Below are 23989 nucleotides of genomic sequence, written 5' to 3'. Positions count from 1 at the left end.
GTTTAACAACACATATAAATAATAAATGTAAACACATCATATGTTACTCTAATACATTTATTTCACATTTGAGTCTTCTTCTCTTTTTTAAATGATGTATAGCTAATAAAATCTATCACTCCAGATTAGTTTATGAGAGGTTAATTACATGTAGGTATCTATATTATAAGTCATCTTTGAAAATGTACTCTGCCGTTTATACATCAACAATATCCGAAGACATTTTCCTTAATTAGAGGGAATGGTTTTCCATTTCATATTTTGGCAAATTCTGATTTTCTTTTAGCATTTTCTAAAGTTTCCAATCAATATCAAGTAAATCGTTTTAGTTTTTACTTTAAATTGTGTGAAATTCTCCAATACAGATTTACTATAGCAGATATACATGTAGTTTTGTGAATATAAATTGTTATTTGATGACTGCATCACATGATTCAGTTATGTTTACAGTTAATGAGATTTCACTATGTGGTTATAGCTAGTACACGTACACAAACATGTAATATTATAATAAAAATTTGTATTGCATATCTATAGCAAGCAACTAACAAAGAATGTTCTCCGTTGTCTGCAGGTTCTACACCAGCACTGACATGTGAAAACCTGTTTGGTTAATACCGGCCTCGGTGGTGTCGTGGCTAAGCCATCGGACATAAGGCTGGCAGGTACAGGGTTCGCAGCCCGATACCGGCTCCCACCCAGAGCGAGGTTTTAATGACTCAGTGGGTAGGTGTAAGACCGCTACACCCTCTTCTCTCTCACTAACCACTTCACTAACCACTAACGACTAACCCACTGTCCTGGACAGACAACCCAGATACATTGTAGTTGTGATGTGCCCAGGACAGCATGCTTGAACCTTAAGTGGATATAGTCACGAAAATAAATTCAAATGAAATGAAATCGTTTGTTAATACATGCCAAAATACAAAAAATGTTTCTGTGTTTGAGCATGAAATAAACAATTTGTATGTCACAAAGAAATAATACCACAAAATATAAAATTGTAAAAATCAGGAATTCAGTTTCAGCTACTGAATTCCGTGATTCTGTCCATTTTCCTGTGATCACGGAAAATCATCCCCTCTACTGCATCTTGAAACATAGTTTTTTTTAAATATAATTGTTTTGAAAATTAGTATACATTTGTAATTATACAGTGAAACCTCTCAAGACCGGACCCTCTATAAACCGGAATTCCTTCAAAACCGGATGTTTTACAGAGTCCCTTTTTAAAAACCAGGACAGAACTTAACCTCTGTAAACCGGATACCTCTTAAAACCAGACATTTGTCTTGGTCCCAAGGGTGTCCGGTTTAGAGGGGTTTTACTGTAGTACTAATATGATTATTGGGGTGTTTTCAGTTGAGTTGAAACATCAGCTTCTCAGAGTATTGCACATGGTTAAAACTTGCTTATACATGTATATAATATTATATATAAATATCGCACCGGAGTCAACTCCAGATCACATATGATTTACATATTAGTATATTTTAAATATGAGATTTTAATACTGAATAAATTAACACACAAACAAACAAAACCCCCCAAAACAACTGACATATTAGGAATGGAATGCTTAGCAAGTGTATATCATCCTAGGTTTTCTACTTTGTTATGAGTGAAGTTGATAAGTTGGTCTGTGCTAGTACAGAACACACACTACCTTGTTGTGAATGAAGATGAGAACACACACTACTTTGTTATGAGTGAAGTTGAGAAGTTGGTCTGTGCTGGTACAGAACACACACTACATGTACCTTGTTGTGAATGAAGATGAGAACACACACTACTTTGTTTTAAGTGAAGTTGAGAAGTTGGTCTGTGCTGGTACAGAACACACACTACCTTGTTGTGAATGAAGATGAGAACACACTACTTTGTTATGAGTGAAGCTGAGAACACACACTACCTTGTTGTGAATGAAGTTGAGAAAACACACTACTTTATTGATGAATGAAGTTGAGAAAACACACTACTTTATTGATGAATGAAGTTGAGAACACACACTACTTTATTGATGAATGAAGTTGAGAACACACACTACTTTATTGATGAATGAAGTTGAGATGTTGGTCTGTACGGTGCAGAACACCACCCCTGAGATAATGGTCGGACAGCTGTGATGTGTTTACTGCATGGTGAACACTTTACACTCGAGATAATGAATGGAAGGCTGTGATGTTTTTACTGCCATGTTCAACACTTTATACCCAAGATAATGAATGGACGGCTGTGATGTGTTTACTGCAGGGTACAACACTTTATACCCAAGATAATGAATGGACGGCTGTGATGTGTTTACTGCAGGGTTCAACACTTTATATCCAAGATAATGAATGGACGGCTGTGATGTGTTAACTGCAGGCTGCACATTTTATACCCAAGATAATGAATGGATGGCTGTGTTAACTGCAGGGTGCACATTTTACATGTATACCCAAGATAATGGATGGATGGCTGTGATGTGTTTACTGCAGGGTTCAACACTTTATACCCAAGATAATGGATGGATGGCTGTGATGGGTTTACTGCAGGGTTCAACACTTTATACCCAAGATAATGAATGGATGGCTGTGATGTGTTAACTGCAGGCTGCACATTTTATACCCAAGATAATGAATGGATGGCTGTGATGTGTTAACTGCAGGGTGCACACTTTACATGTATACCCAAGATAATGGATGGATGGCTGTGATGTGTTTACTGCAGGTTGCACACTTTATACCCAAGATAATAAATGGATAGCTTGGATGTGTTTACTGCACACTTTACACCAAATAACAGTCGGACGGCTGTGATGTTGACTGCACACTTTATACCCGAGATAATGGTCAGATCGATGTGATGTGTTTAGTGCAAGATGCATACTTTACACCCTTGAAGTAACGGCCGGACGGCTGTGATGTGTTTACTGCAGGCTGCACACTTTACTACTTCGTGTAGACGCGCGAGATTCGGCTCGAGGTGTCGAGCTAGCCAACTGCATCCTCCTCTGTTCAGACTGGATACTGCTCAACTGGGTCTGAAGTGTAAAACAGAACTGCATGCATGTACAATTGGGAAGGAAATGGAGAATGACGTTAACAACACCTCAGTACATTTTAAACCAATGGCGTAGCCAGCATGAGGCAGATGAGGGGCTTGCCTCGTCTGGAATTTCCCCAGATTTATTTTATTTTTCCCATGACAATTGGCAAAATTAAACGATAGTGTCCGAATCTGGATAAAAACATTTATTCATATTAGCACTACTACCAAACAGCTACATAGGGTTGTAAATTAATCACTACGCATTTTTACTTGGATTACAACTAAGTTTGAGGGTAGAATGATGGAAATACATGGTAAAAAGGTCTCAGGTTAGCACATTTTGCCCGAATATCTCTATCATTATTGCCCAAATTTGAGTTTTTGCTCCAACACCAACAAATAGTTCTTACATAACAAGATCTAAATACTAGTATGACTTAAACCACTGCTCATCAATTGAGCTAATTTAAACCATTGCTCATCAATTCATCTACATGTAATTTAAACCACTGCTTATCAATGCAGCTAATTTAAACCACTGCTCAACAATTTACCTAATCTAAAGCATTGCTCATCAGTTGACGTGGTCTAAATCATTGCTTATCAATTCACCTAATCTAAACCATTGTTTATCAATTCATCTAATCTAAACCATTGGTCATCAATTCATCTAATCTAAACCATTGTTTATCAATTCACCTAATCTAATAGAATTTAAGTGAACATATGATGTAAGTATAAACAAATGTTTATCAAGCGAGTGAGTAATGTTACCTGCAGTTCGTGAACCATTTTCTGATTGTTTTGATGTAATGGTACCTGCAGTTCGTGAACCATTTTCTGATTGTTTTGATGTAATGTTACCTGCAGTTCATGAACCATTTTCTGATTGTTTTGAAGTAATGTTACCTGCAGTTCGTGAACCATTTTCTGATTGTTTTGAAGTAATGGTACCTGCAGTTCATGAACCATTTTCTGATTGTTTTGAAGTAATGTTACCTGCAGTTCGTGAACCATTTTCTGATTGTTTTGAAGTAATGTTACCTGCAGTTCGTGAACCATTTTCTGATTGTTTTGAAGTAATGTTACCTGCAGTTGGTGAACCATTTTCTGATTGTTTTGAAGTAATGTTACCTGCAGTTGGTGAACCATTTTCTGATTGTTTTGAAGTAATGTTACCTGCAGTTCATGAACCATTTTCTGATTGTTTTGAAGTAATGTTACCTGCAGTTCATGAACCATTTTCTGATTGTTTTGAAGTAATGTTACCTGCAGTTCGTGAACCATTTTCTGATTGTTTTGAAGTAATGTTACCTGCAGTTAGTGAAGCATTTTCTGTTTTAAAGTTTGTGAACCATTTTCTGATTGTTTTGAAGTAATGTTACCTGCAGTTCGTGAACCATTTTCTGATTGTTTCGAAGTAATGTTACCTGCAGTTGGTGAACCATTTTCTGATTGTTTTGAAGTAATGTTACCTGCAGTTGGTGAACCATTTTCTGATTGTTTTGAAGTAATGTTACCTGCAGTTGGTGAACCATTTTCTGATTGTTTTGAAGTAATGTTACCTGCAGTTGGTGAACCATTTTCTGATTGTTTTGAAGTAATGTTACCTGCAGTTGGTGAACCATTTTCTGATTGTTTTGAAGTAATGTTACCTGCAGTTCGTGAACCATTTTCTGATTGTTTTGAAGTAATGTTACCTGCAGTTGGTGAACCATTTTCTGATTGTTTTGAAGTAATGTTACCTGCAGTTTGTGAACCATTTTCTGATTGTTCTGAAGTAATGTTACCTGCAGTTCGTGAACCATTTTCTGATTGTTTTGAAGTAGACAACTCTGAGACTGCAGCTGTACTTTCAAACACTCGATTTCTTCTTTCAGCTTCTCTTCTCGTCGCTGGAAATGAGCAAAATCTACCTATTAGATCACATCTGCATAATATGTTCATGTTTGTATTTTTGCAATGTAGCATCTGTTTTTGATGGTCTATTACAAAAATAAGCTTTTACGTGACTACCACATTTTACAAGAGAATAATTTTATGTTAAAACTGACTGACTGGTATATCGATGTCTGTTGAAAGAAAATTTCACCTGGACATGCCAGTTAGTGTTGTCAGGATTACTTTTATGTTTTGCCTTGTAGACTTGCAACAATCTGTAGCCAGAAATAAGACACATGTACAAATGTCTACCATTTTATCAGGACTTACAAATGTAACTGTAGTATCTACAAAGATCATTGTAAATCAGGATCCAAGTTACAAGACGTAGTACATTTATGAAGAAGGAAAGAAAGAAAGAAAGAAAGAAATGTTTTATTTAACGACGCACTTACATGTAACACATTTTATTTACGGTTATATGGCGTCAGACATATGGTTAAGGACCACACAGATTTTGAGAGGAAACCCGCTGTCGCCACTACATGTGCTACTCTTTCCGATTAGCAGCAAGGGATCTTTTATTTGCGCTTCCCACAGGCAGGATAGCACAAACCATGGCCTTTGTTGAACCAGTTATGGATCACTGGTCGGTTTAAGTGGTTTACACTTACCCACTGAGCCTTGCGGAGCACTCACTCAGGGTTTGGAGTCGGTATCTGGATTAAAAATCCCATGCCTCGACTGGGATCCGAACCCAGTACCTACCAGCCTGTAGACCGATGGCCTAACCACGACGCCACCGAGGCCGGTTTATGAAGAAGGAAGGAAATGTTTTATTTAATGATGCACTCAACACATTGTATTTACGGTTATATGGCGTCGGACATATGGTTAAGGACCACACAGATATTGAGAGAGGAAAGCCGCTGTCGCCACTTCATGGGCTACTCTTTTCGATTAGCAACAAGGGATATTTTATATGCACCATCCCACAGACAGGATAGCACATACCACGGCCTTTGTTACACCAATCATAGTACATTTATGAGGACCCCACTTTAATGAAACACTAAGAGTAGTGGAAGTTAAGACTGAACTTAACCGGAAACAATTTTCTGTTACATTTATTACAACATAAAACGTCATCTCATTGGTCGAGACGTAGCAATGGCACTTTGTTAATTTCTCGATGAACGTAAAAATGGCGTCGTCAGGGAACGTCATATCTGATGACGTCATTTTATATGGGCAAGTTGTCTTATTGAGTGTTAGTGTTTATGGACCAAAAATAATTCAAAATAAAGTGTGAAGTTTTAGTATTATTATTAGAAAGTATGAGTCAAATTTAATTTTAAGTATTGTCTGTTATTTTCACACAGTTTGAAGATGATTGTTTTTGGTTCATGAACGTAAAAGAAATAACAGACAATCCTAAGTGAACTGCACTGTTATAAAGAGTGAACATACCAAAGCCTGTCTGTCTTCGTGTCGCTCCACCTCCTCCTGTTTCAGCCTCTGTTCCGACTCCATGTTACGAATCTTCGCCTCTGCAATACGCTTCTCGGTCCTGAGCTGGTCCAACTCGTACTAGTGAATAAACAAAACACATCTCAACTAGCATATACTGGTGTTCAGGGCCTCCACAAGTAGCATACTAGTGAATTAACAAAACACATCTAAACTAGCATATACTGGTGTTCAGGGCCTCCACAAGTAGCGTACTAGTGAATTAACAAAACACATCTCAACTAGCATATACTGGTGTTCAGGGCCTCCACAAGTAGCGTACTAGTGAATTAACAAAACACATCTCAACTAGCATATACTGGTGTTCAGGGCCTCCACAAGTAGCGTACTAGTGAATTAACAAAACACATCTCAACTAGCACATACTGGTGTTCAGGGCCTCCACAAGTAGCATACTAGTGAATTAACAAAACACATCTCAACTAGCACATACTGGTGTTCAGGACCTCCACAAGTACCACACTAGTGAATTAACAAAACACATCTCAACTAGCATATACTGGTGTTCAGGGCCTCCACAAGTAGCATACTAGTGAATTAACAAAACACATCTCAACTAGCATATACTGGTGTTCAGGGCCTCCACAAGTAGCATACTAGTGAATTAACAAAACACATCTCAACTAGCATATACTGGTGTTCAGGGCCTCCACAAGTACCGCACTAGTGAATTAACAAAACACATCTCAACTAGCATATACTGGTGTTCAGGGCCTCCACAAGTAGCATACTAGTGAATTAACAAAACACATCTCAACTAGCATATACTGGTGTTCAGGGCCTCCACAAGTAGCATAGTAGTGAATTAACAAAACACATCTCAACTAGCATATACTGGTGTTCAGGGCCTCCACAAGTACCGCACTAGTGAATTAACAAAACACATCTCAACTAGCATATACTGGTGTTCAGGGCCTCCACAAGTAGCATACTAGTGAATTAACAAAACACATCTCAACTAGCATATACTGGTGTTCAGGGCCTCCACAAGTAGCATACTAGTGAATTAACAAAACACATCTCAACTAGCATATACTGGTGTTCAGGGCCTCCACAAGTAGCATACTAGTGAATTAACAAAACACATCTCAACTAGCATATACTGGTGTTCAGTGGCGAGTGCCTTATACCTTTAAGTTAGTGCATGTCATAACATTGTTAGATTATGTCATATCGATCCATCCCTCTTGAAGAGTATTCCATAAACTGTTTGTGTCTAGACAAAATTTTGGGGAAATCTAACGGTAATTAAAGGTAGGAGAGTAATTTATTGTAGTTGTTAATAATTTGATTCGGACTTCTACAGCATTTACTAGTACAATGAATTTATCATTGTGCATCACACATTGAATCACATTGGTTTCTGACACTATTATCAGCATGGAGCAATTTCATTACAAAATCTCTTCTCTTTCATACAATCAAATAAAAATTAATTAATAATAAATAAATACATTTTCAGTGCAGATGATAAAAAATATAATGTATTGTAAACTGATGGTGAGTGTGTTCCGTATTGTGATTGGTTAATTACATTATTTTTCCAGGATCAAATGAAAACAACATCAGGAAAGCTAATTATGTCATTAGACAGTGATGTCATTAGCAATTGGAACAGGCCAAGTTGACGATTCAAGGGTCTACAGTTAGATTGTAGCCGGGTATTTTTTTCAAGCAATACCAAATATACAGTTAGTTCCGTAGAAAAACAATTCAGTTTACAATGGACATAATTAACCATATGGAGTTTTTAGATTTATGGGTGTTATTGTCTATTTGATGCTCGCAAATGTTTCATTTGACATTTGCGGCATAAAATAGACAATAACACAATAAGAAATCTAAAAACTACATATGGTTATCTCCTATTAAGTGACTACAATGTGTGAGTTACCAGCAGTGATTCTTCTCTTCGCTTCACGGTGGCGTCGGACACAAAGCCTCGAGCAGCAATCTGATCTTTGAGTTCTACATCACTGAGGATAGGAAACAAAACTATACAATATTACAGTGAAACCTCTCAAAACCAGACCCTCTGTAAACCAGAATTTCCTCAAAACCAGACATTTTTCAGTCCTTTTTTAAAAATCAGAAAAGAGCTTAACCTCTCTAAACCGGATACCTCTTAAAACCAGACATTTTACTTGGTCACGAGGGAGTCCAGTTTAGAGGGGTTTCACAGTATATAATATATTTAAAAATAGAAAATGCAGTTACAATTACTCTGGGGACGGGCACTGCATGTAGAGATCCAATGGACACTAGCTGCTATTTGGAATGTGCATTTAAGCTTGTCGCAAGCGTGAAGGAAGCTTGTCGCAAGAGTGCGGGAAGCTCGTCACAAGCATGCAGGAAGCTTGCGAGATGCTAGTCGCAAGCATGCAAAAAACTGGTGGGAAGCTTGCTGCAAGCATGCAACAAGCTGGTCGCATGGTTGTAGTGTAAAAAAGGTTCCAAATACTAGCTCGAAATGCGGTAGTTACTACTGTGTAAGTTATGCTTGTACAATATTGTCACAAGGTAGTTACCAGCTATTTAATAAGCTTGCAATTTTTGTTCGAGTGTAACCTACATGTATGTGGAGGCAGCGGGTTTCATCTCAATATGCAGACCTACAATCATGCACTCTTACTGGATTCAAGTTTTTTCTGTGATGACCCCTTTATCCAGGATTAATTGTGACTGCGGTCTCACGTTGGAAAATATACTGACTCGTAGTCAGGGGTAATCCAGTATCAGTGTTCTCTCTTGATTTATCTGGGGTCAGTTCAGCCAGACTGAGCAGAAAAACGTCCGCTAGACCGGTTTATGCGCTTTACGTTAAAGCAAATGGCCACGTCGGGAACCAATCAAATAGTGTGAGATCGTTAGCAAAACATTCGCTGCATAAACTAGGGGAAGATAACCTCTTTTGTTAGAGGCATTTTAACTCTTACTGTGATATGTGTGCTAATTTATACTTTCCAAGTTCACTTACTCAGTTTCTGCATAACCATGATGCAGAGGTAAATACATTGATTTATTATAATTACAGTATCTACTATTTAATAGTTGCCATGGTGAGAATAGGCAGAATTTACAAAGCTTGTTTTAAACATAAGTGTTTAAGCATTGTTACCGTAACACTACAAAAACATTAAACATAATCGTTTAAGCATTAATTGTTGCACACTCAAAAAACAGTCTTTGTAAATTCAGGCCCATATGTTTCATACTAGCTTAAACATACAAAATAAATCAAGGTGTCTTGTTCTATAGCTGTATAATTTTCATTATACTTTGAGTCTACACATACACTGATTTCCCGAATTAACTGCGTTTGGCTAATGACAAAAGCACGAATAAAATATCTCTAATATTGTATAGTTTTCAGTTACGGTACATGAAATAAAATACATTCCAATCAGTTAACGAGAAAAATCTACAACATGGATGTAAAATGAATCCATTCTAGCAAACAAAAGTGTAACACTACAGTAAACAGAAAAAGGTGGTAGTTTTTAACTGCGTTCACCTGCATGCATTTGGAAAAACAACGGTCACCTTTCCGTGCATTCACAGTTCATCATTTAAAAATTTTAAAGCCACTATATGATAAAATATATGTTTCTCAACTACACAGTGGATGAACACTTTGATTAACATTAAAAAAAAAAAAAAATCAGTTTGTTAAGTGCAATCTGTTTATCCATCATGATCGCTAACAACACTTGATGTCAATTCAATATAGACAGGCACATACCAGCATACCAGCACTGGTGTAGAGCTGGGATTGGCGGGGTGGCACATCTAGGGGCCATGGCTTCCCAATCAAACATTTTTTTTTTTAAACTATTAAATTTTGTAAAATCATACATACATACATGTAGTGTGGGTTGCCCCACCCCATATCAAATCCTGGCTACGCCAATGCATACCAGTGAATAGTTTGTAAAATATCAATTTTCTAATGAACTGCTTCTTTATTAATGCAATTTATACACTCAAAATGAATGGACTATGTCTACTATTCACTACAGTAGGGGCACAAAAATGTAGCATACCTTTTGCAGATTGAATAGAATAATTGAAAACAAATTCTAACAACAGGGGCATAAAAAACATAAAAATTAAATGATATGGCCTTGTTGATCTGACACTTATGAGGTCATGTGACACGCATTGAATGTTAATTCATCTTCCTTGATTTTAAATAAATTTCTACGTATCAAGTGGACCCAATTTCAGTAATTTTAAGAAATAAACAAAAACGACTTGGTAAAATTAATGGTTTTAGGGGTTTGAAAACTTTTGTATTTCAATATTTAGTACTTGTCTGAACTTTATTGTCAATGGAAATGTTTCTGAACTGTGAACAACAACAAATCGGATGTTGATTGCGCAAATTGTGCACGAGAAAATAAACCTGAACGGAATTTGAAGCATAATTACGCAGTTAGGGTTGTTGACGATAAAGGTATTGATCGAGTTGAAAGTGACATACAAATGGTGATTTCTACTAAAGGTCAATGAACAGCTTCCCACTGAACCAGACCTCAGCCCGAGCAGTGGAATTCTCACACATGGTTTCATGCTTAAAAGTCTTGATTTTTAAAAAATGCCATGAAAGAAAGAAAGAAATGTTTTGTTTAACGATGCACTCAACACATTTTATTTACGGTTATATGGCGTCAGACATATGGTTAAGAACCACACAGATATTGAGAGAGGAAACCCACTGTCGCCACTCCATGGGCTACTCTTTTTGATTAGCAGCAAGGGATCTTTTATACGCACCATCCCACAGACAGGGTGGTACAGACCATGGCTACAAGTTGTGGTGCAATGGCTAGAGTTAGAAATAGCCCAATGGGCCCACCGATGAGGATCGATCCCAGAGCGACCAAGCATCAAGCGAACGCTTTACCACTGGGCAACGTCCTGCCCCCCTCAAAAAAAGATGCCATGATTACTGACATGTTCACACATTGATACCCCCTAGATTGTATTAATTTTATACAATTTAAATTCATAACACCAACCTTTTACTGGAACCTTTTCCTCGTAATCGCTTTTTTGCCAACACCTTTTTATTTGGAATTACTTTAAGTTTTGTAGCTGACGTCTCACTGCTTCCTGTTGTAGATATTTTCCGATTCCTATCTTCAGCAGCCAGTTCATTTTTCTCCCTGAAAGAAAGCCACTGCTGTATCTCCAACATTTCATTTCAACTTATAGTCGTGCTTATATCCGATTAAGGTTCAAGCATGCTGTTCTGGGCACAAACCTCAGCTATCTGTCCAGGACAGAGGGTTAGTTGTTAGTGGTTATTGAGAGATAAGAGGGTGTATAGTGGTCTTACACCTACCCATTGTGTTGTTAAAACTGGCTCTAGGTGGGAGCAATAACCGGGCTGCGAACCCATACCTACCAGCCTTATGTTCAATGGCTTAAACACGACACCACCGAGGCCGGTGTACCTCCAACAGATGAGAGCCAGCTACACCCAGATGATTTATATCTGTAATTAAGATTTGTTAGTGAGGAGCAGCAAGATCTTTACATGTACCTTTCCACAGCAGAACAGCTGGAGCACATTCCAAGGAGCATCACTTAATTTTTACATTTACCATAGTTAAACACCCAATAGCCAATGTAATTTTTGTGCTGGGTGTTGTTAATCATTCATTCATTCATTCATTTCATTCATTCATTCAATTGGATTGGAAAATGAGAAAATATCACTAGCCATGGGAATGGGGATACCATAATCTAGAAGCCCCGACTGCAACAATAATACTAAAAGGTCAAACCTACTGTTTCCTGTCGACTGGTTCACTGGCACTGCTACACGTATCGGACACAATATCCAGGTTACTGCCGCTACTGGTTGCCGACACTGTCCGGGGCCGGGGCATCAGCTGAAAAATAAGTTATAGTCTGTAATCAACTGCTTTTTCTCTTTTAAAAACATTCAAATAATTGCTTCATCAGGGTTTCTGCCAGAAAGAAATTTTTGGGTATGGCGCTATGGAATTGAATGCAAGCACAGTCAAAAGAGGATATAGGGGCCTCCCCCAGAAAGAAAATGGGTTGGTTAGGGTTATGGTTAAGAAAATCATACAGTAATGATAAGAGTAATTAATTTAGTCAAAAGGTTAACTTAAAAAAAAGAAATTTGCAAAAACATTCGGGTATGGCGCCATACTCGTTTTACCCTTTGGCAGAAACCCTGTTCATAATTAATGGTATATTTGTTTGGAATTTCTTCCATGCATATCATGATGTGTGTTACATTCAAAAGTTGATATATATTTTTTGTTAAATATTCTTCTAGAGTTAAATGTGAAACTGATGACTACATCAGAGAAAATCTGCAGGTTGCAGGTTGGTGCAAAACTTAAAGAAATGGGCAGTTACAATGTATATTATAGTGCCCAGCATCCCCTTTTTCATTAGATGAATAGGGAACGTTCAACAATTTTGTATCACAAAATTTGGCCATTTTTTAATCCCATCCCCATGTATACACATTTGTTTTTAATGCCAAGACCACTTCACCAAAACAATTACATAAAAAATGACTCTTACACATTAACAATACATTACATTTCTATTAAATTTCACCTTTAAACATTAGACAAATACAGATAAATTAGGATAACGATTTATGTCTATAACATCATGTCTAAATCACTAAAAATAAAAGTACACATTTAAACTGTTTTTATTAAGCTTCAAATATCTTAATTTTGAACATTAAAATTCAAACACAGGGGACAATATTTCAAAATCTTAAGTAACCGGAAATCAGTTCATGTGACTTTTACTTACATGTAGGTAACCGATTGTTCGGTTACGTGAATAGAGTTCTCGTAACCGATGAGTTAGGTCTACCTAATCCTAAAGTGCTTGAACTATGGTTCTGTGCTATGTTGATAATTCTAATGTATATAAAAACATAAACTGATTTTCACTTTCATTACTGATATATGGTACTTTTAATTTTAGAATGTAATTGTTCACCACGTAAGTGATTGGCAGTTCTCGTGATTTTAAGTTGCATAACCAACTCGCTAACAGAACAACGGTTCTCGTGAAATATTGTGCCCTAAAACAGATTTATAAAATCAGTTATAGTAAAGTATTACCTGCTTTTGTGTTGTCTGTTGTACAGCGAAGACGGATCTGAACTGTGTTGATACCCGAGGACTAACTGAAAAACATTTAATACAAACTGTGTAAAATTCATACCTACAGGGAACTTCACAATGGGGACTTTCTATGTTCAACTAAAAATAATAGCATTTACATGTAGTACATGCAGTCAATCTTGACGTAACATTTCTTTCAAATTAAAGTACCGTAAACAAGCCAACAGACAAGATTGTAACAGTGTATATGCAATTCAATTCAATTCATTGTAAAATACCAAACAATCTGGTGTCAGCAAACAGAGATAAGAAATTTTGATAAATTGGCATAGAACACATCAAAAGACAAGTAAATTAATTCATGATCCTTTTTTCTAAATCATAAATCACTGATAACAATCACAATTGTGCAATATTAAATTGACACTTTTAACAAATGAAATTACAATTGTATACCAATATAACTGACCACAAGCTAGTGACTGCATGAGATGTAAATCTGTACATTAAAGTGCCTGAGAATACAACTTCAAAGTTTAGTTTATTTCAGACAAGATCCCAACACAGACTACCAACCAAAGCTGTCATCAAGGGTTCTGGTAGGCTTCAAATCTGACCACTAGTCTAAGAGAGGGACAACAGGATTTGTTGCTAATTATAGCATTGGAAACTGGACATGACAAACCTGGAGTGAGAGCTCTGCTGATATGAATACTGGACATTTAAAACTGGACATGACAAACCTGGAGTGAGAGCTCTGCTGATATGAATACTGGACATTTAAAACTAGAGATCACAAACCTGGAGTGAGAGCTCTGCCGATCTGAATACTGGACATTTAAAACTAGAGATTACAAACCTGGAGTGAGAGCTCTGCCGATCTGAATACTGGACATTTAAAACTAGACATGACAAACCTGAAGTGAGAGCTCTGCCTCTGAATACTGGACATTTAAAACTAGAGATTACAAACCTGGAGTGAGAGCTCTGCCGATCTGAATACTGGACATTTAAAACTAGAGATTACAAACCTGGAGTGAGAGCTCTGCCGATCTGAATACTGGACATTTAAAACTAGAGATTACAAACCTGGAGTGAGAGCTCTGCCGATCTGAATACTGGACATTTAAAACTAGAGATTACAAACCTGGAGTGAGAGCTCTGCCGATCTGAATACTGGACATTTAAAACTAGAGATTACAAACCTGAAGTGAGAGCTCTGCCGATCTGAATACTGGACATTTAAAACTAGAGATTACAAACCTGGAGTGAGAGCTCTGCCGATCTGAATACTGGACATTTAAAACTAGACATGACAAACCTGAAGTGAGAGCTCTGCCGATCTGAATACTGGACATTTAAAACTGGACATGACAAACCTGAAGTGAGAGCTCTGCCGATCTGAATACTGGACATTTAAAACTAGAGATTACAAACCTGGAGTGAGAGCTCTGCCGATCTGAATACTGGACATTTAAAACTAGAGATTACAAACCTGGAGTGAGAGCTCTGCCGATCTGAATACTGGACATTTAAAACTAGAGATTACAAACCTGGAGTGAGAGCTCTGCCGATCTGAATACTGGACATTTAAAACTAGACATGACAAACCTGAAGTGAGAGCTCTGCCGATCTGAATACTGGACATTTAAAACTGGACATGACAAACCTGAAGTGAGAGCTCTGCCGATCTGAATACTGGACATTTAAAACTAGAGATTACAAACCTGAAGTGAGAGCTCTGTTGATCTGAATACTGGACATTTAAAACTGGACATGACAAACCTGGAGTGAGAGCTCTGCTGATTGGAATACTGGACATTTAAAACTGGACATGACAAACCTGGAGTGAGAGCTCTGCTGATCTGAATACTGGACATTTAAAACTGGACATCACAAACCTGGAGTGAGAGCTCTGCTGATATGAATACTGGACATTTAAAACTGGACATGACAAACCTGGAGTGAGAGCTCTGCTGATATGAATACTGGACATTTAAAACTAGAGATCACAAACCTGGAGTGAGAGCTCTGCCGATCTGAATACTGGACATTTAAAACTAGAGATTACAAACCTGGAGTGAGAGCTCTGCCGATCTGAATACTGGACATTTAAAACTGGACATGACAAACCTGGAGTGAGAGCTCTGCTATGAATACTGGACATTTAAAACTAGAGATTACAAACCTGGAGTGAGAGCTCTGCCGATATGAATACTGGACATTTAAAACTAGAGATTACAAACCTGGAGTGATAGCTCTGCCGATCTGAATACTGGACATTTAAAACTAGAGATTACAAACCTGGAGTGAGAGCTCTGCCGATCTGAATACTGGACATTTAAAACTAGAGATTACAAACCTGGAGTGAGAGCTCTGCTGATTGGAATACTGGACATTTAAAACTAGAGATTACAAACCTGAAGTGAGAGCTCTGCCGATCTGAATACTGGACATTTAAAACTAGAGATCACAAACCTGAAGTGAGAGCTCTGCCGATCTGAATACTGGACATTTAAAACTAGAGATTACAAACCTGAAGTGAGAGCTCTGCTGATTGGAATACTGGACATTTAAAACTGGACATGACAAACCTGGAGTGAGAGCTCTGCTGATCTGAATACTGGACATTTAAAACTGGACATGACAAACCTGGAGTGAGAGCTCTGCTGATATGAATACTGGACATTTAAAACTGGAGATCACAAACTTGAAGTGAGAGCTCTGTTGATCTGAATACTGGACATTTAAAACTGGAGATCACAAACTTGAAGTGAGAGCTCTGTTGATCTGAATACTGGACATTTAAAACTGGACATGACAAACCTGGAGTTAGAGCTCTACTGATCTGAATACTGGACATTGAGCTGTCAATGCCATGACTTCGCAAATCAGTATCTGATTGGTCAGTTGTGTCATCTGCTTCATTCCCATCATGCATCTCTTCTGCTTCTGTTGTCAGTTCTTCTCGTAACCAGGCAGGAATCTATGATTAAAACATCATCATACATTATGGTATATTCTATAAAAAATATATATTTGGCCTAACACCAAATTATTATTTCACTACACCTCACTGTAAGTATTTGGTTCATAATAATTACTGCACATTTTATCTATCACATTCAAAATAAAAGTGCTGTAAATGTTCTTTATTTTGTACACAAAATAGACTTATTACTCTTAAATGTATAAAAATTTACAAAAATCAGAATACAAAATTTTCAAATATGGTTAATAAAGTTTTACAATGCACACACACACAGGATTTTGTTTTTAACACTCAAAATATACAGGTACAATTTTTGTATTGCCCAAACATACATGTACATTTACAGAAGACACTTATTGCTATGACTATCTATTATGCATAACAGGGTACCAGTCAACAGATCTGTAATAAACTTTAATTATCCGATTGTTTTACAAACATTAAATTTCGACATAATAGCCCATGTGTTTGAATACATGTTATACCTTCCTGAAACACCAGCTGTGCATACTTTGTTCAATTAGTTTGTATTTAATTATGTGCTGTGTGTATAGTGTGTTGTTCTTTTTCTAAGTATTTTGTAATTATGTTTTGTAAACTGTAATTTTGCCAATTAAAAAGCAAAATAAAGAATTACATTTTTGGGGGGACATAATACGATATAACGTGTATATGGCAAATCTGATCATTAGACGAGAGACACAAGATTAAGTTACCACTTTCCTGACATTTTGTCAGCTGCCTGGGGAAAATGGGTAAAATGGTCTACCGATAATGTACACTGTGTGTATGGTTCTGAAATAATGTTAATTTGTTATGACAATCAGTGTGCGATTTTGGTTTAAAAAATGTAAGTGTCATAAGAACTTCCTGTTTGCTAATCTGTAGAGCTCGCCACCAACCCAGAGAGCCCTGCTTTGCGTCTCCAGTAGAACAGAAGATACACTACATGTTTTGCATGAAACCATGGAAAAGATCATTATTTAAGACTGTAGTTTCCCAGGAGTTTGAGATATATGCTGATCGTGTCATTTCGAAGAATCAATGTAACTTGCACAAATAATTTTTACGAACCATAGGGGCTCATATGCTAGTCAAGCTAGAGAGTCCTATATGATTTTTGTGAGCCTCGGGCTCCCGGACTCTCCTCAAAATTGCACACTGAAAGTGATGCTGAGAACTATAGTGCTGTCGGAAATAGAATAAAAATTATTTTCGTCGATTATTTTTTACATATTAAACAGACAAGTAAATATTTTGTAAATATATATTTAATTATAGTCTACCTAATTTAGCATTTACTTGTTTTGGCTCTCATAGATGTACAAGGTGGTGTTTACTCTTGAAATTAAAAGAAATACGTCGGTAAACAGGTGATTTGTGAACTTTATTGGAAAAGACTATAACAAAGTTTGGTCAACATATGTCAATTTCATTGCTGTTACAATATGTGAGGGACATTCCTGATGGTTTACCCATAATCCTCTCCAAAACAAAATATTTGTAGACATTTATAAGTAACTTTTGAGCAAAACTGTCAAGAACCATTTTGAGTTTGTGATCTATTTTCCAGTATTAAAGGTGCTATCTCAAAGTTGCATAATGACAGCTATTGCAAATCATGTTTTTATTAAATTTTGCTTTAACATTTAAAGACTACACCTTTAACTATATGCCCATAATTATGATTATAGGAAATGAATTTATCTACTAGTAGAAAATACAGTTTTATTGGAGAATCTTTATCACAAACAGATGATCACATATACATGTTTGTGTAACTTCTGATATAGCACCTTTAAGTGGTTGCAAGATTGTGTACATTTCTACTGTATTTATATTGAATTTATATTCACTAAATATGCTGGTCAAAATTAATCATTTATGCTGCAATTCAAAATAATCAGTTATCTTGCAGTTTTAAATTAAAAGTTTGTTTATGGGTAAATGAAATTGACACATACATGTATCCATCAAAATGTGTTATAGTTTATTCCAATAAAGGTCACAAATCTCCTGTTTACCAACATCTTTATTTTAATTTCAAGAGTAAACACCACCTTGTACATCAATGAGAGCCCAAACAAGTAAATGCTAAATTAGGTAGAGCATCATTAAATAGGTATTTACTAAATATTTATTTGTCAGTTTAATATGAAAGAAATAATTGACGAAAATAATCTTTATTCTATTTCCGACACTACTTAAGTCTGTAATTCTTACAGCTGCGTGCGAGTCAATCTCAGACGCCTCAGACGAATACTCATCCCCTCCGTCACGACTTGAAGCAGTCTGGTTTTTAACACTGTCTGTTGATGGCGTTACGTGGTGGGACCGCTTTCTGCAGACAGAGAATTAATGCTTTATAACAAAGTACGGTTTACAAAATGGTATAGAGTATTAAATATACAGTGAAGACTCAAAACTGGAAATTGTTCTGTTCTAAATATAAGTATAGAACATAGCTTCTCTACCTTTAATTGATAAATGTAAATTATTTCATATGAAAAACTTGACATTGAATGGCAAAGTGATAAAGTTATATATAAGTACAGAACATACAATGTAGCTTCTCTACACCGGACCTTTAATTGATAAATGTAAATTACTTCATATGAAAAACTTGACATTGAATGGCAAAGTGATAAAGTTATATATAAGTACAGAACATAGCTTCTCTACACCGGACCTTTAATTGATAAATGTAAATTATTTCATGAGAAAAACTGGACATTGAATGGCAAAGTGATAAAGTTATTTCACTATTATATACTCTTCAAAAAAAGAAACGCAAAAGGGTACAAATGGGTTATAACTCCGATTTTATGTTTCCTACCGGTTCATGCTTTGTGAATATAAGGTCATTGCATGTCCCAAACACATTACCACGGTTACATTCGATAAAACGCAGCTACTGTACAATAAAGTTCCAAAATGTGAATATTCGCAAAAACGCAGCCACGTGCAAACCATGTCACCACTGCACGTGCGTTGTCTGCACGTGCAACATGAACACTGACAGTATAAAAGTGCAGGGTGTTCGCTTGCCTGGCCTCTGTATCTGGCCGACAGTTGACAATCCAGGACATGCCATGTCTCAGTGAACCGCAGAGAAACAATGCCATCGGCCGACTAGACGCAGGCGAATCCAGAACGGCCGTTGCCAGGGCATTCCATGTGTCCCCAAGCACCATCTCCAGACTGTGGGACCGTTACCAGCAACATGGATCAACACGTGACCTCCCTAGATCCGGTCGACCACGGGTCACTACCCCCGGGCAGGACCGCTACATCCGGGTACGCCACCTTCGGGAACGATTGACTACTGCCACCTCCACAGCCGCAGCAATACCAGGTTTGCGCAGGATATCCGACCAGACCGTACGGAACCGCCTACGTGAGATAGGAATTCGTGCCAGACGTCCAGTTCGAGGTGTCATCTTAACACCACAACACCGTCGACTCCGACTGCAGTGGTGCCAGATTCATCGACAATGGCCTCAACTGCGATGGAGACAGGTGTGGTTCAGTGACGAGTCCCGATTTCTGCTCCGACGTCATGATGGAAGATGTCGCGTGTATAGGCGTCGTGGTGAACGTTATGCGGCAAACTGCGTGCAGGAAGTGGACAGATTCGGCGGGGGTAGTGTCATGGTGTGGGCAGCCATCTCACACACTGGCATAACTGACCTGGTCCACGTGCAGGGCAACCTGAATGCACAGGGCTACATTGACCAGATCCTCCGGCCACACATCGTTCCAGTTATGGCCAACGCCAACGCAGTGTTCCAACATGACAACGCCAGGCCTCACACAGCACGTCTCACAACGGCTTTCCTACAGAACAACAACATTAATGTCCTTCCTTGGCCATCGATATCACCGGATTTGAACCCAATTGAGCATCTATGGGACGAGTTGGACCGACGCCTCCGACAGCGACAACCACAGCCCCAGACCCTGCCCGAGCTGGCAGCAGCCTTGCAGGCCGAGTGGGCCACCATCCTCCGGGACGTCATTCGTACTCTGGTTGCTTCAATGGGCAGGCGGTGCCAGGCAGTTGTCAACACACGCGGAGGCCACACCCGGTATTGACTCCAGATGACCTTGACCTTGGTGGTGTGTCCTATCACTTACTCACAATGGACTAGAGTGAATTGTGAACAATCCTGCAACATTTGGTAATTATCGGACTCACCATTCAATAATTAAATCAATTCTCCAAATGTTACGACAATGTGGTTTTGCGTTTCTTCTTTTGAAGAGTATATTTTATGTGGCAATATTGTTTGAAGTTTAAATTTTCATATGTTCTATACCAGAGCTAGCTCTGGGTAAACAGAATTTTTTTACGAAATCATCAATTTAAACTTCAATAATTTACAAAAACCTGGTTATTTTGTAATAAATTTTGAAATTTCGCAAGTGGCGAACTTGACGAGTGCCAGAGCTAGCCCTGTTCTATACACTCGAGTAACTTTACCTAATACTTCTCTTTTTGAGAGCCTTTTTCCTGGGGGGAGGTGCTGTTGTTTCCAGCTGAATGAAGAGGTTTTCTCCATGGCAGAAGAAATTACCCAGCAACACCTTCTCGTTCTCCTGTTTTATTCTTAAAAACAAAAACAATGAAAGTATGCTTCTGTTACTGAACAGTTAACATACTTCAAAATGTTAATATGGAATGCTCTATATTTTCTTACAGTTTGCATAATCATGGTAACAGATGCAATGAATTAAATTAACATTCAAATAAATTGCATAACCATGGAAAGAAAATGTTTAACCACCTACAACATACACATGTAGCTTTCAGATAATTTATTTTATATGTTTACATGAAAACATTTTAATATCTTTAACATGATACATATAAACAAAGTAAATAACAGAAATGAAAGAAATTAATGTCAAGTAATTGTTTAGTTGGTTTTATTTAACGATACACTCAACACATTTTATTTACAGTCATATGGCGTCAGTCCTATGGTTAAGGACCATACAGACAGCTCTGATACACAAACAAAGCACAAAAATAAATTGCAATAAAAGTGAAATATACCTAATAATTTCCTTGGGCTCTGTGAATAAAACTGAATCATCCCGAAACAATTCCTTGTCTTTATCTATTTCTTTGATTTTCTCTTTTTCCTTCTCTTTCACGTTTTCACGACTGCTTGCACTTATGGAACGTCGTGTGAGACTGCCTGCAATTTAGTCAACAAAAGTAAAACAATGTTGTCATATTACATGAACTGACTAATGGAACAATTGTAAGTTACAGAAGACAGCACATGTGACAAAAACAGATAGACAGAAAACAATACAAAATCAGCATACCTCAACATAATGTAAAAATTCAAGATGAAAGCATGATTTTTTTTTTACCCCAACCTATCAATAAAAAAAAAAAAAAAAAAAAAAATTACTCACTCAACATATTTTATTTATGGTTATATGGTGTCAGACATATGGTTAAGGACCACACAGATATTGAGATAGGAAACCCACTGTCGCCACTTCATGGGCTACTCTTTTTCGATTAGCAGCAAGGGATCTTTTATATGCACCATCACACAGGGTAGTACATACCATGGCCTTTGATATGCCAGTCGTGGTGCACTGGCTGGAATGAGAAATAGCCCAATGGGTCGATCGATCCCAGACTGACCGCGCATCGAGTGAGTGCTTTACCACTGGGCTACGAGTACATGTTTATGTCAAGAAAAAAAAAAAAATGCAACACAATCACATAATTTAACAGCTGATTAAGATTCCACATCCTAGTTAGTAATCATCAAAATCTCCTACCACCAATTCAACATTTTTACCAATTTTAACACCCAGTGTCAGTTTTGTTAAGTCCCATCCAATGAAATATATTTTTCACATCATTCTCAGTTTCTTTCACTTTCTTATAATAAATAATCAGTTATAAACGTTGAAAATGATTCATGAATGATAATGATCACAAATGACTGAGAATTGTTATATAACAAGCATATTAATAAATGTTAACAAGCAGAAATATTATACTGAATGCATTCTCAATTTATAATTAATATTAAAAACAATTCTATTAAATTGTGTTACATTGTGTCGTAATCTAAATGTCTAATTAGACATGAGACAAATCAACATGATCAGATTACTGACAGAAGCTGTGAATGAAAATTAAATCTGAAAATTACTTAGAGGTCGAAAGCCTGGCCTGAAGTCACTGGTAGACGATGTCTGAATTCCACTGTCTGTGTGCGACATCAGACTATCACAGCTGACTTGTCTGTCCGTCTGCACCTTATCACAGCTGACCTGTCTGTCCGTCTGCACCTTATCACAGCTGACTTGTCTATCCATCTGTACCTTATCACAGCTGACTTGTCTGTCTGTCTGCACCTTATCACAGCTGACTTGTCTGTCCGTCTGCACCTTATCACAGCTGACTTGTCTGTCCATCTTCTGGTTGGAATGTGAGTCATCTCTAGCCTTATTGAAGCTTTTCCTCTCACCTAAATGAAAGACGACACATTTCATTAAAAAACAAAGATACAACTCTTCTTATTCTTAATAATAATAACAACCAAATGTGTCACTGTAAGATATTTCAGACAGAGCTACAATTACAACTAACATAACACAGTGAAAACAGTTTCTTGTTTAGAACATCAGTGTCTGCACACAGAATGTGAATCTGGTCGACCTAAATGTTTGTTGTAGACCAAACTGGAGTTTAAATACATCTTAATAACAAGGTATGACAACATCACTGCAATAACAAGGAATGACAACATCACTTGAATAACGAGGAATAACAAGTTTCCCCAGGGCCGTTAGGCGTAGCGGCCCGACATGCCTTGTCCTTAAAGTAAGCGCTTTGACGGCGTGGAAGCGACTTAAATCAATTGCCGCTACGCCTTGATTTGAAGTGCTTTAGAAAAACAATTTTCACAAGTACGAGCTTGGAAGTCTTGCAAACAATTTGTGTACCAGTATATCAAGCACACCTAATTACTATGACAGGTAAAACACTTCCTAAATACCCAACAATGGACCAGTTGTCTGCTCACAACTGGTGTTTAGTAATTTTACCACATCTACTGGGACCGCTAATCTGTCGGGAAGGTGCTTTCGCGTAACGGGATTCCCGTGCCGAGCAATCAAGCTTCAAGGCCGATCAAAGAAGATGCCCATTGACAGAATCAACTGTACCATTTAACTGAAGCACTTTTTAAAAGTACAGTTAAGTTGGCAATCAGTCATTTCTATTCTAACACCCCCTTCCCAAAACTCCCACACACTGAAAACATCCAAGGGTCGCATTGTCGGTAGCCAAATTAGCCATTGGCTAATTAAAAATTATTTAAAAAAAAATGGCTAATAAAATTTGCAAGTGGCTAAAATTTTGGCTAAACCATTTTCT

General features: G+C 37.4%; 1 protein-coding gene across 1 annotated transcript in view; it reads right to left on the bottom strand.

Moving 5' to 3' along the window:
• Window positions 1-1490: 1490 nt before the first annotated feature.
• LOC121389122 overlaps window positions 1491-23989 on the bottom strand; it is a 63285-nt gene continuing 40786 nt past the window's right edge. Inside the window, exons 19-30 of the mRNA XM_041520735.1 lie at window positions 22761-23078; window positions 21632-21776; window positions 21056-21181; window positions 18796-18913; window positions 16407-16566; window positions 13578-13642; window positions 12244-12347; window positions 11469-11615; window positions 8342-8423; window positions 6388-6507; window positions 4827-4931; window positions 1491-3028 (exon numbers count right to left, since the gene is read on the bottom strand). Of these exons, the coding sequence (XP_041376669.1) occupies window positions 2915-3028; window positions 4827-4931; window positions 6388-6507; window positions 8342-8423; window positions 11469-11615; window positions 12244-12347; window positions 13578-13642; window positions 16407-16566; window positions 18796-18913; window positions 21056-21181; window positions 21632-21776; window positions 22761-23078 (1604 nt within the window). The 3' untranslated portion in view covers window positions 1491-2914. The remainder of the gene's footprint in view (window positions 3029-4826; window positions 4932-6387; window positions 6508-8341; window positions 8424-11468; window positions 11616-12243; window positions 12348-13577; window positions 13643-16406; window positions 16567-18795; window positions 18914-21055; window positions 21182-21631; window positions 21777-22760; window positions 23079-23989) is intronic.

Source organism: Gigantopelta aegis, chromosome 14 (genome assembly GCF_016097555.1).
Source record: "Gigantopelta aegis isolate Gae_Host chromosome 14, Gae_host_genome, whole genome shotgun sequence".
Classification (NCBI taxonomy): Eukaryota; Metazoa; Mollusca; class Gastropoda; order Neomphalida; family Peltospiridae; genus Gigantopelta; species Gigantopelta aegis.
The sequence above is the reverse complement of the archived record's forward strand: the minus strand, read 5'-3'. Positions and strand labels throughout refer to the sequence as shown.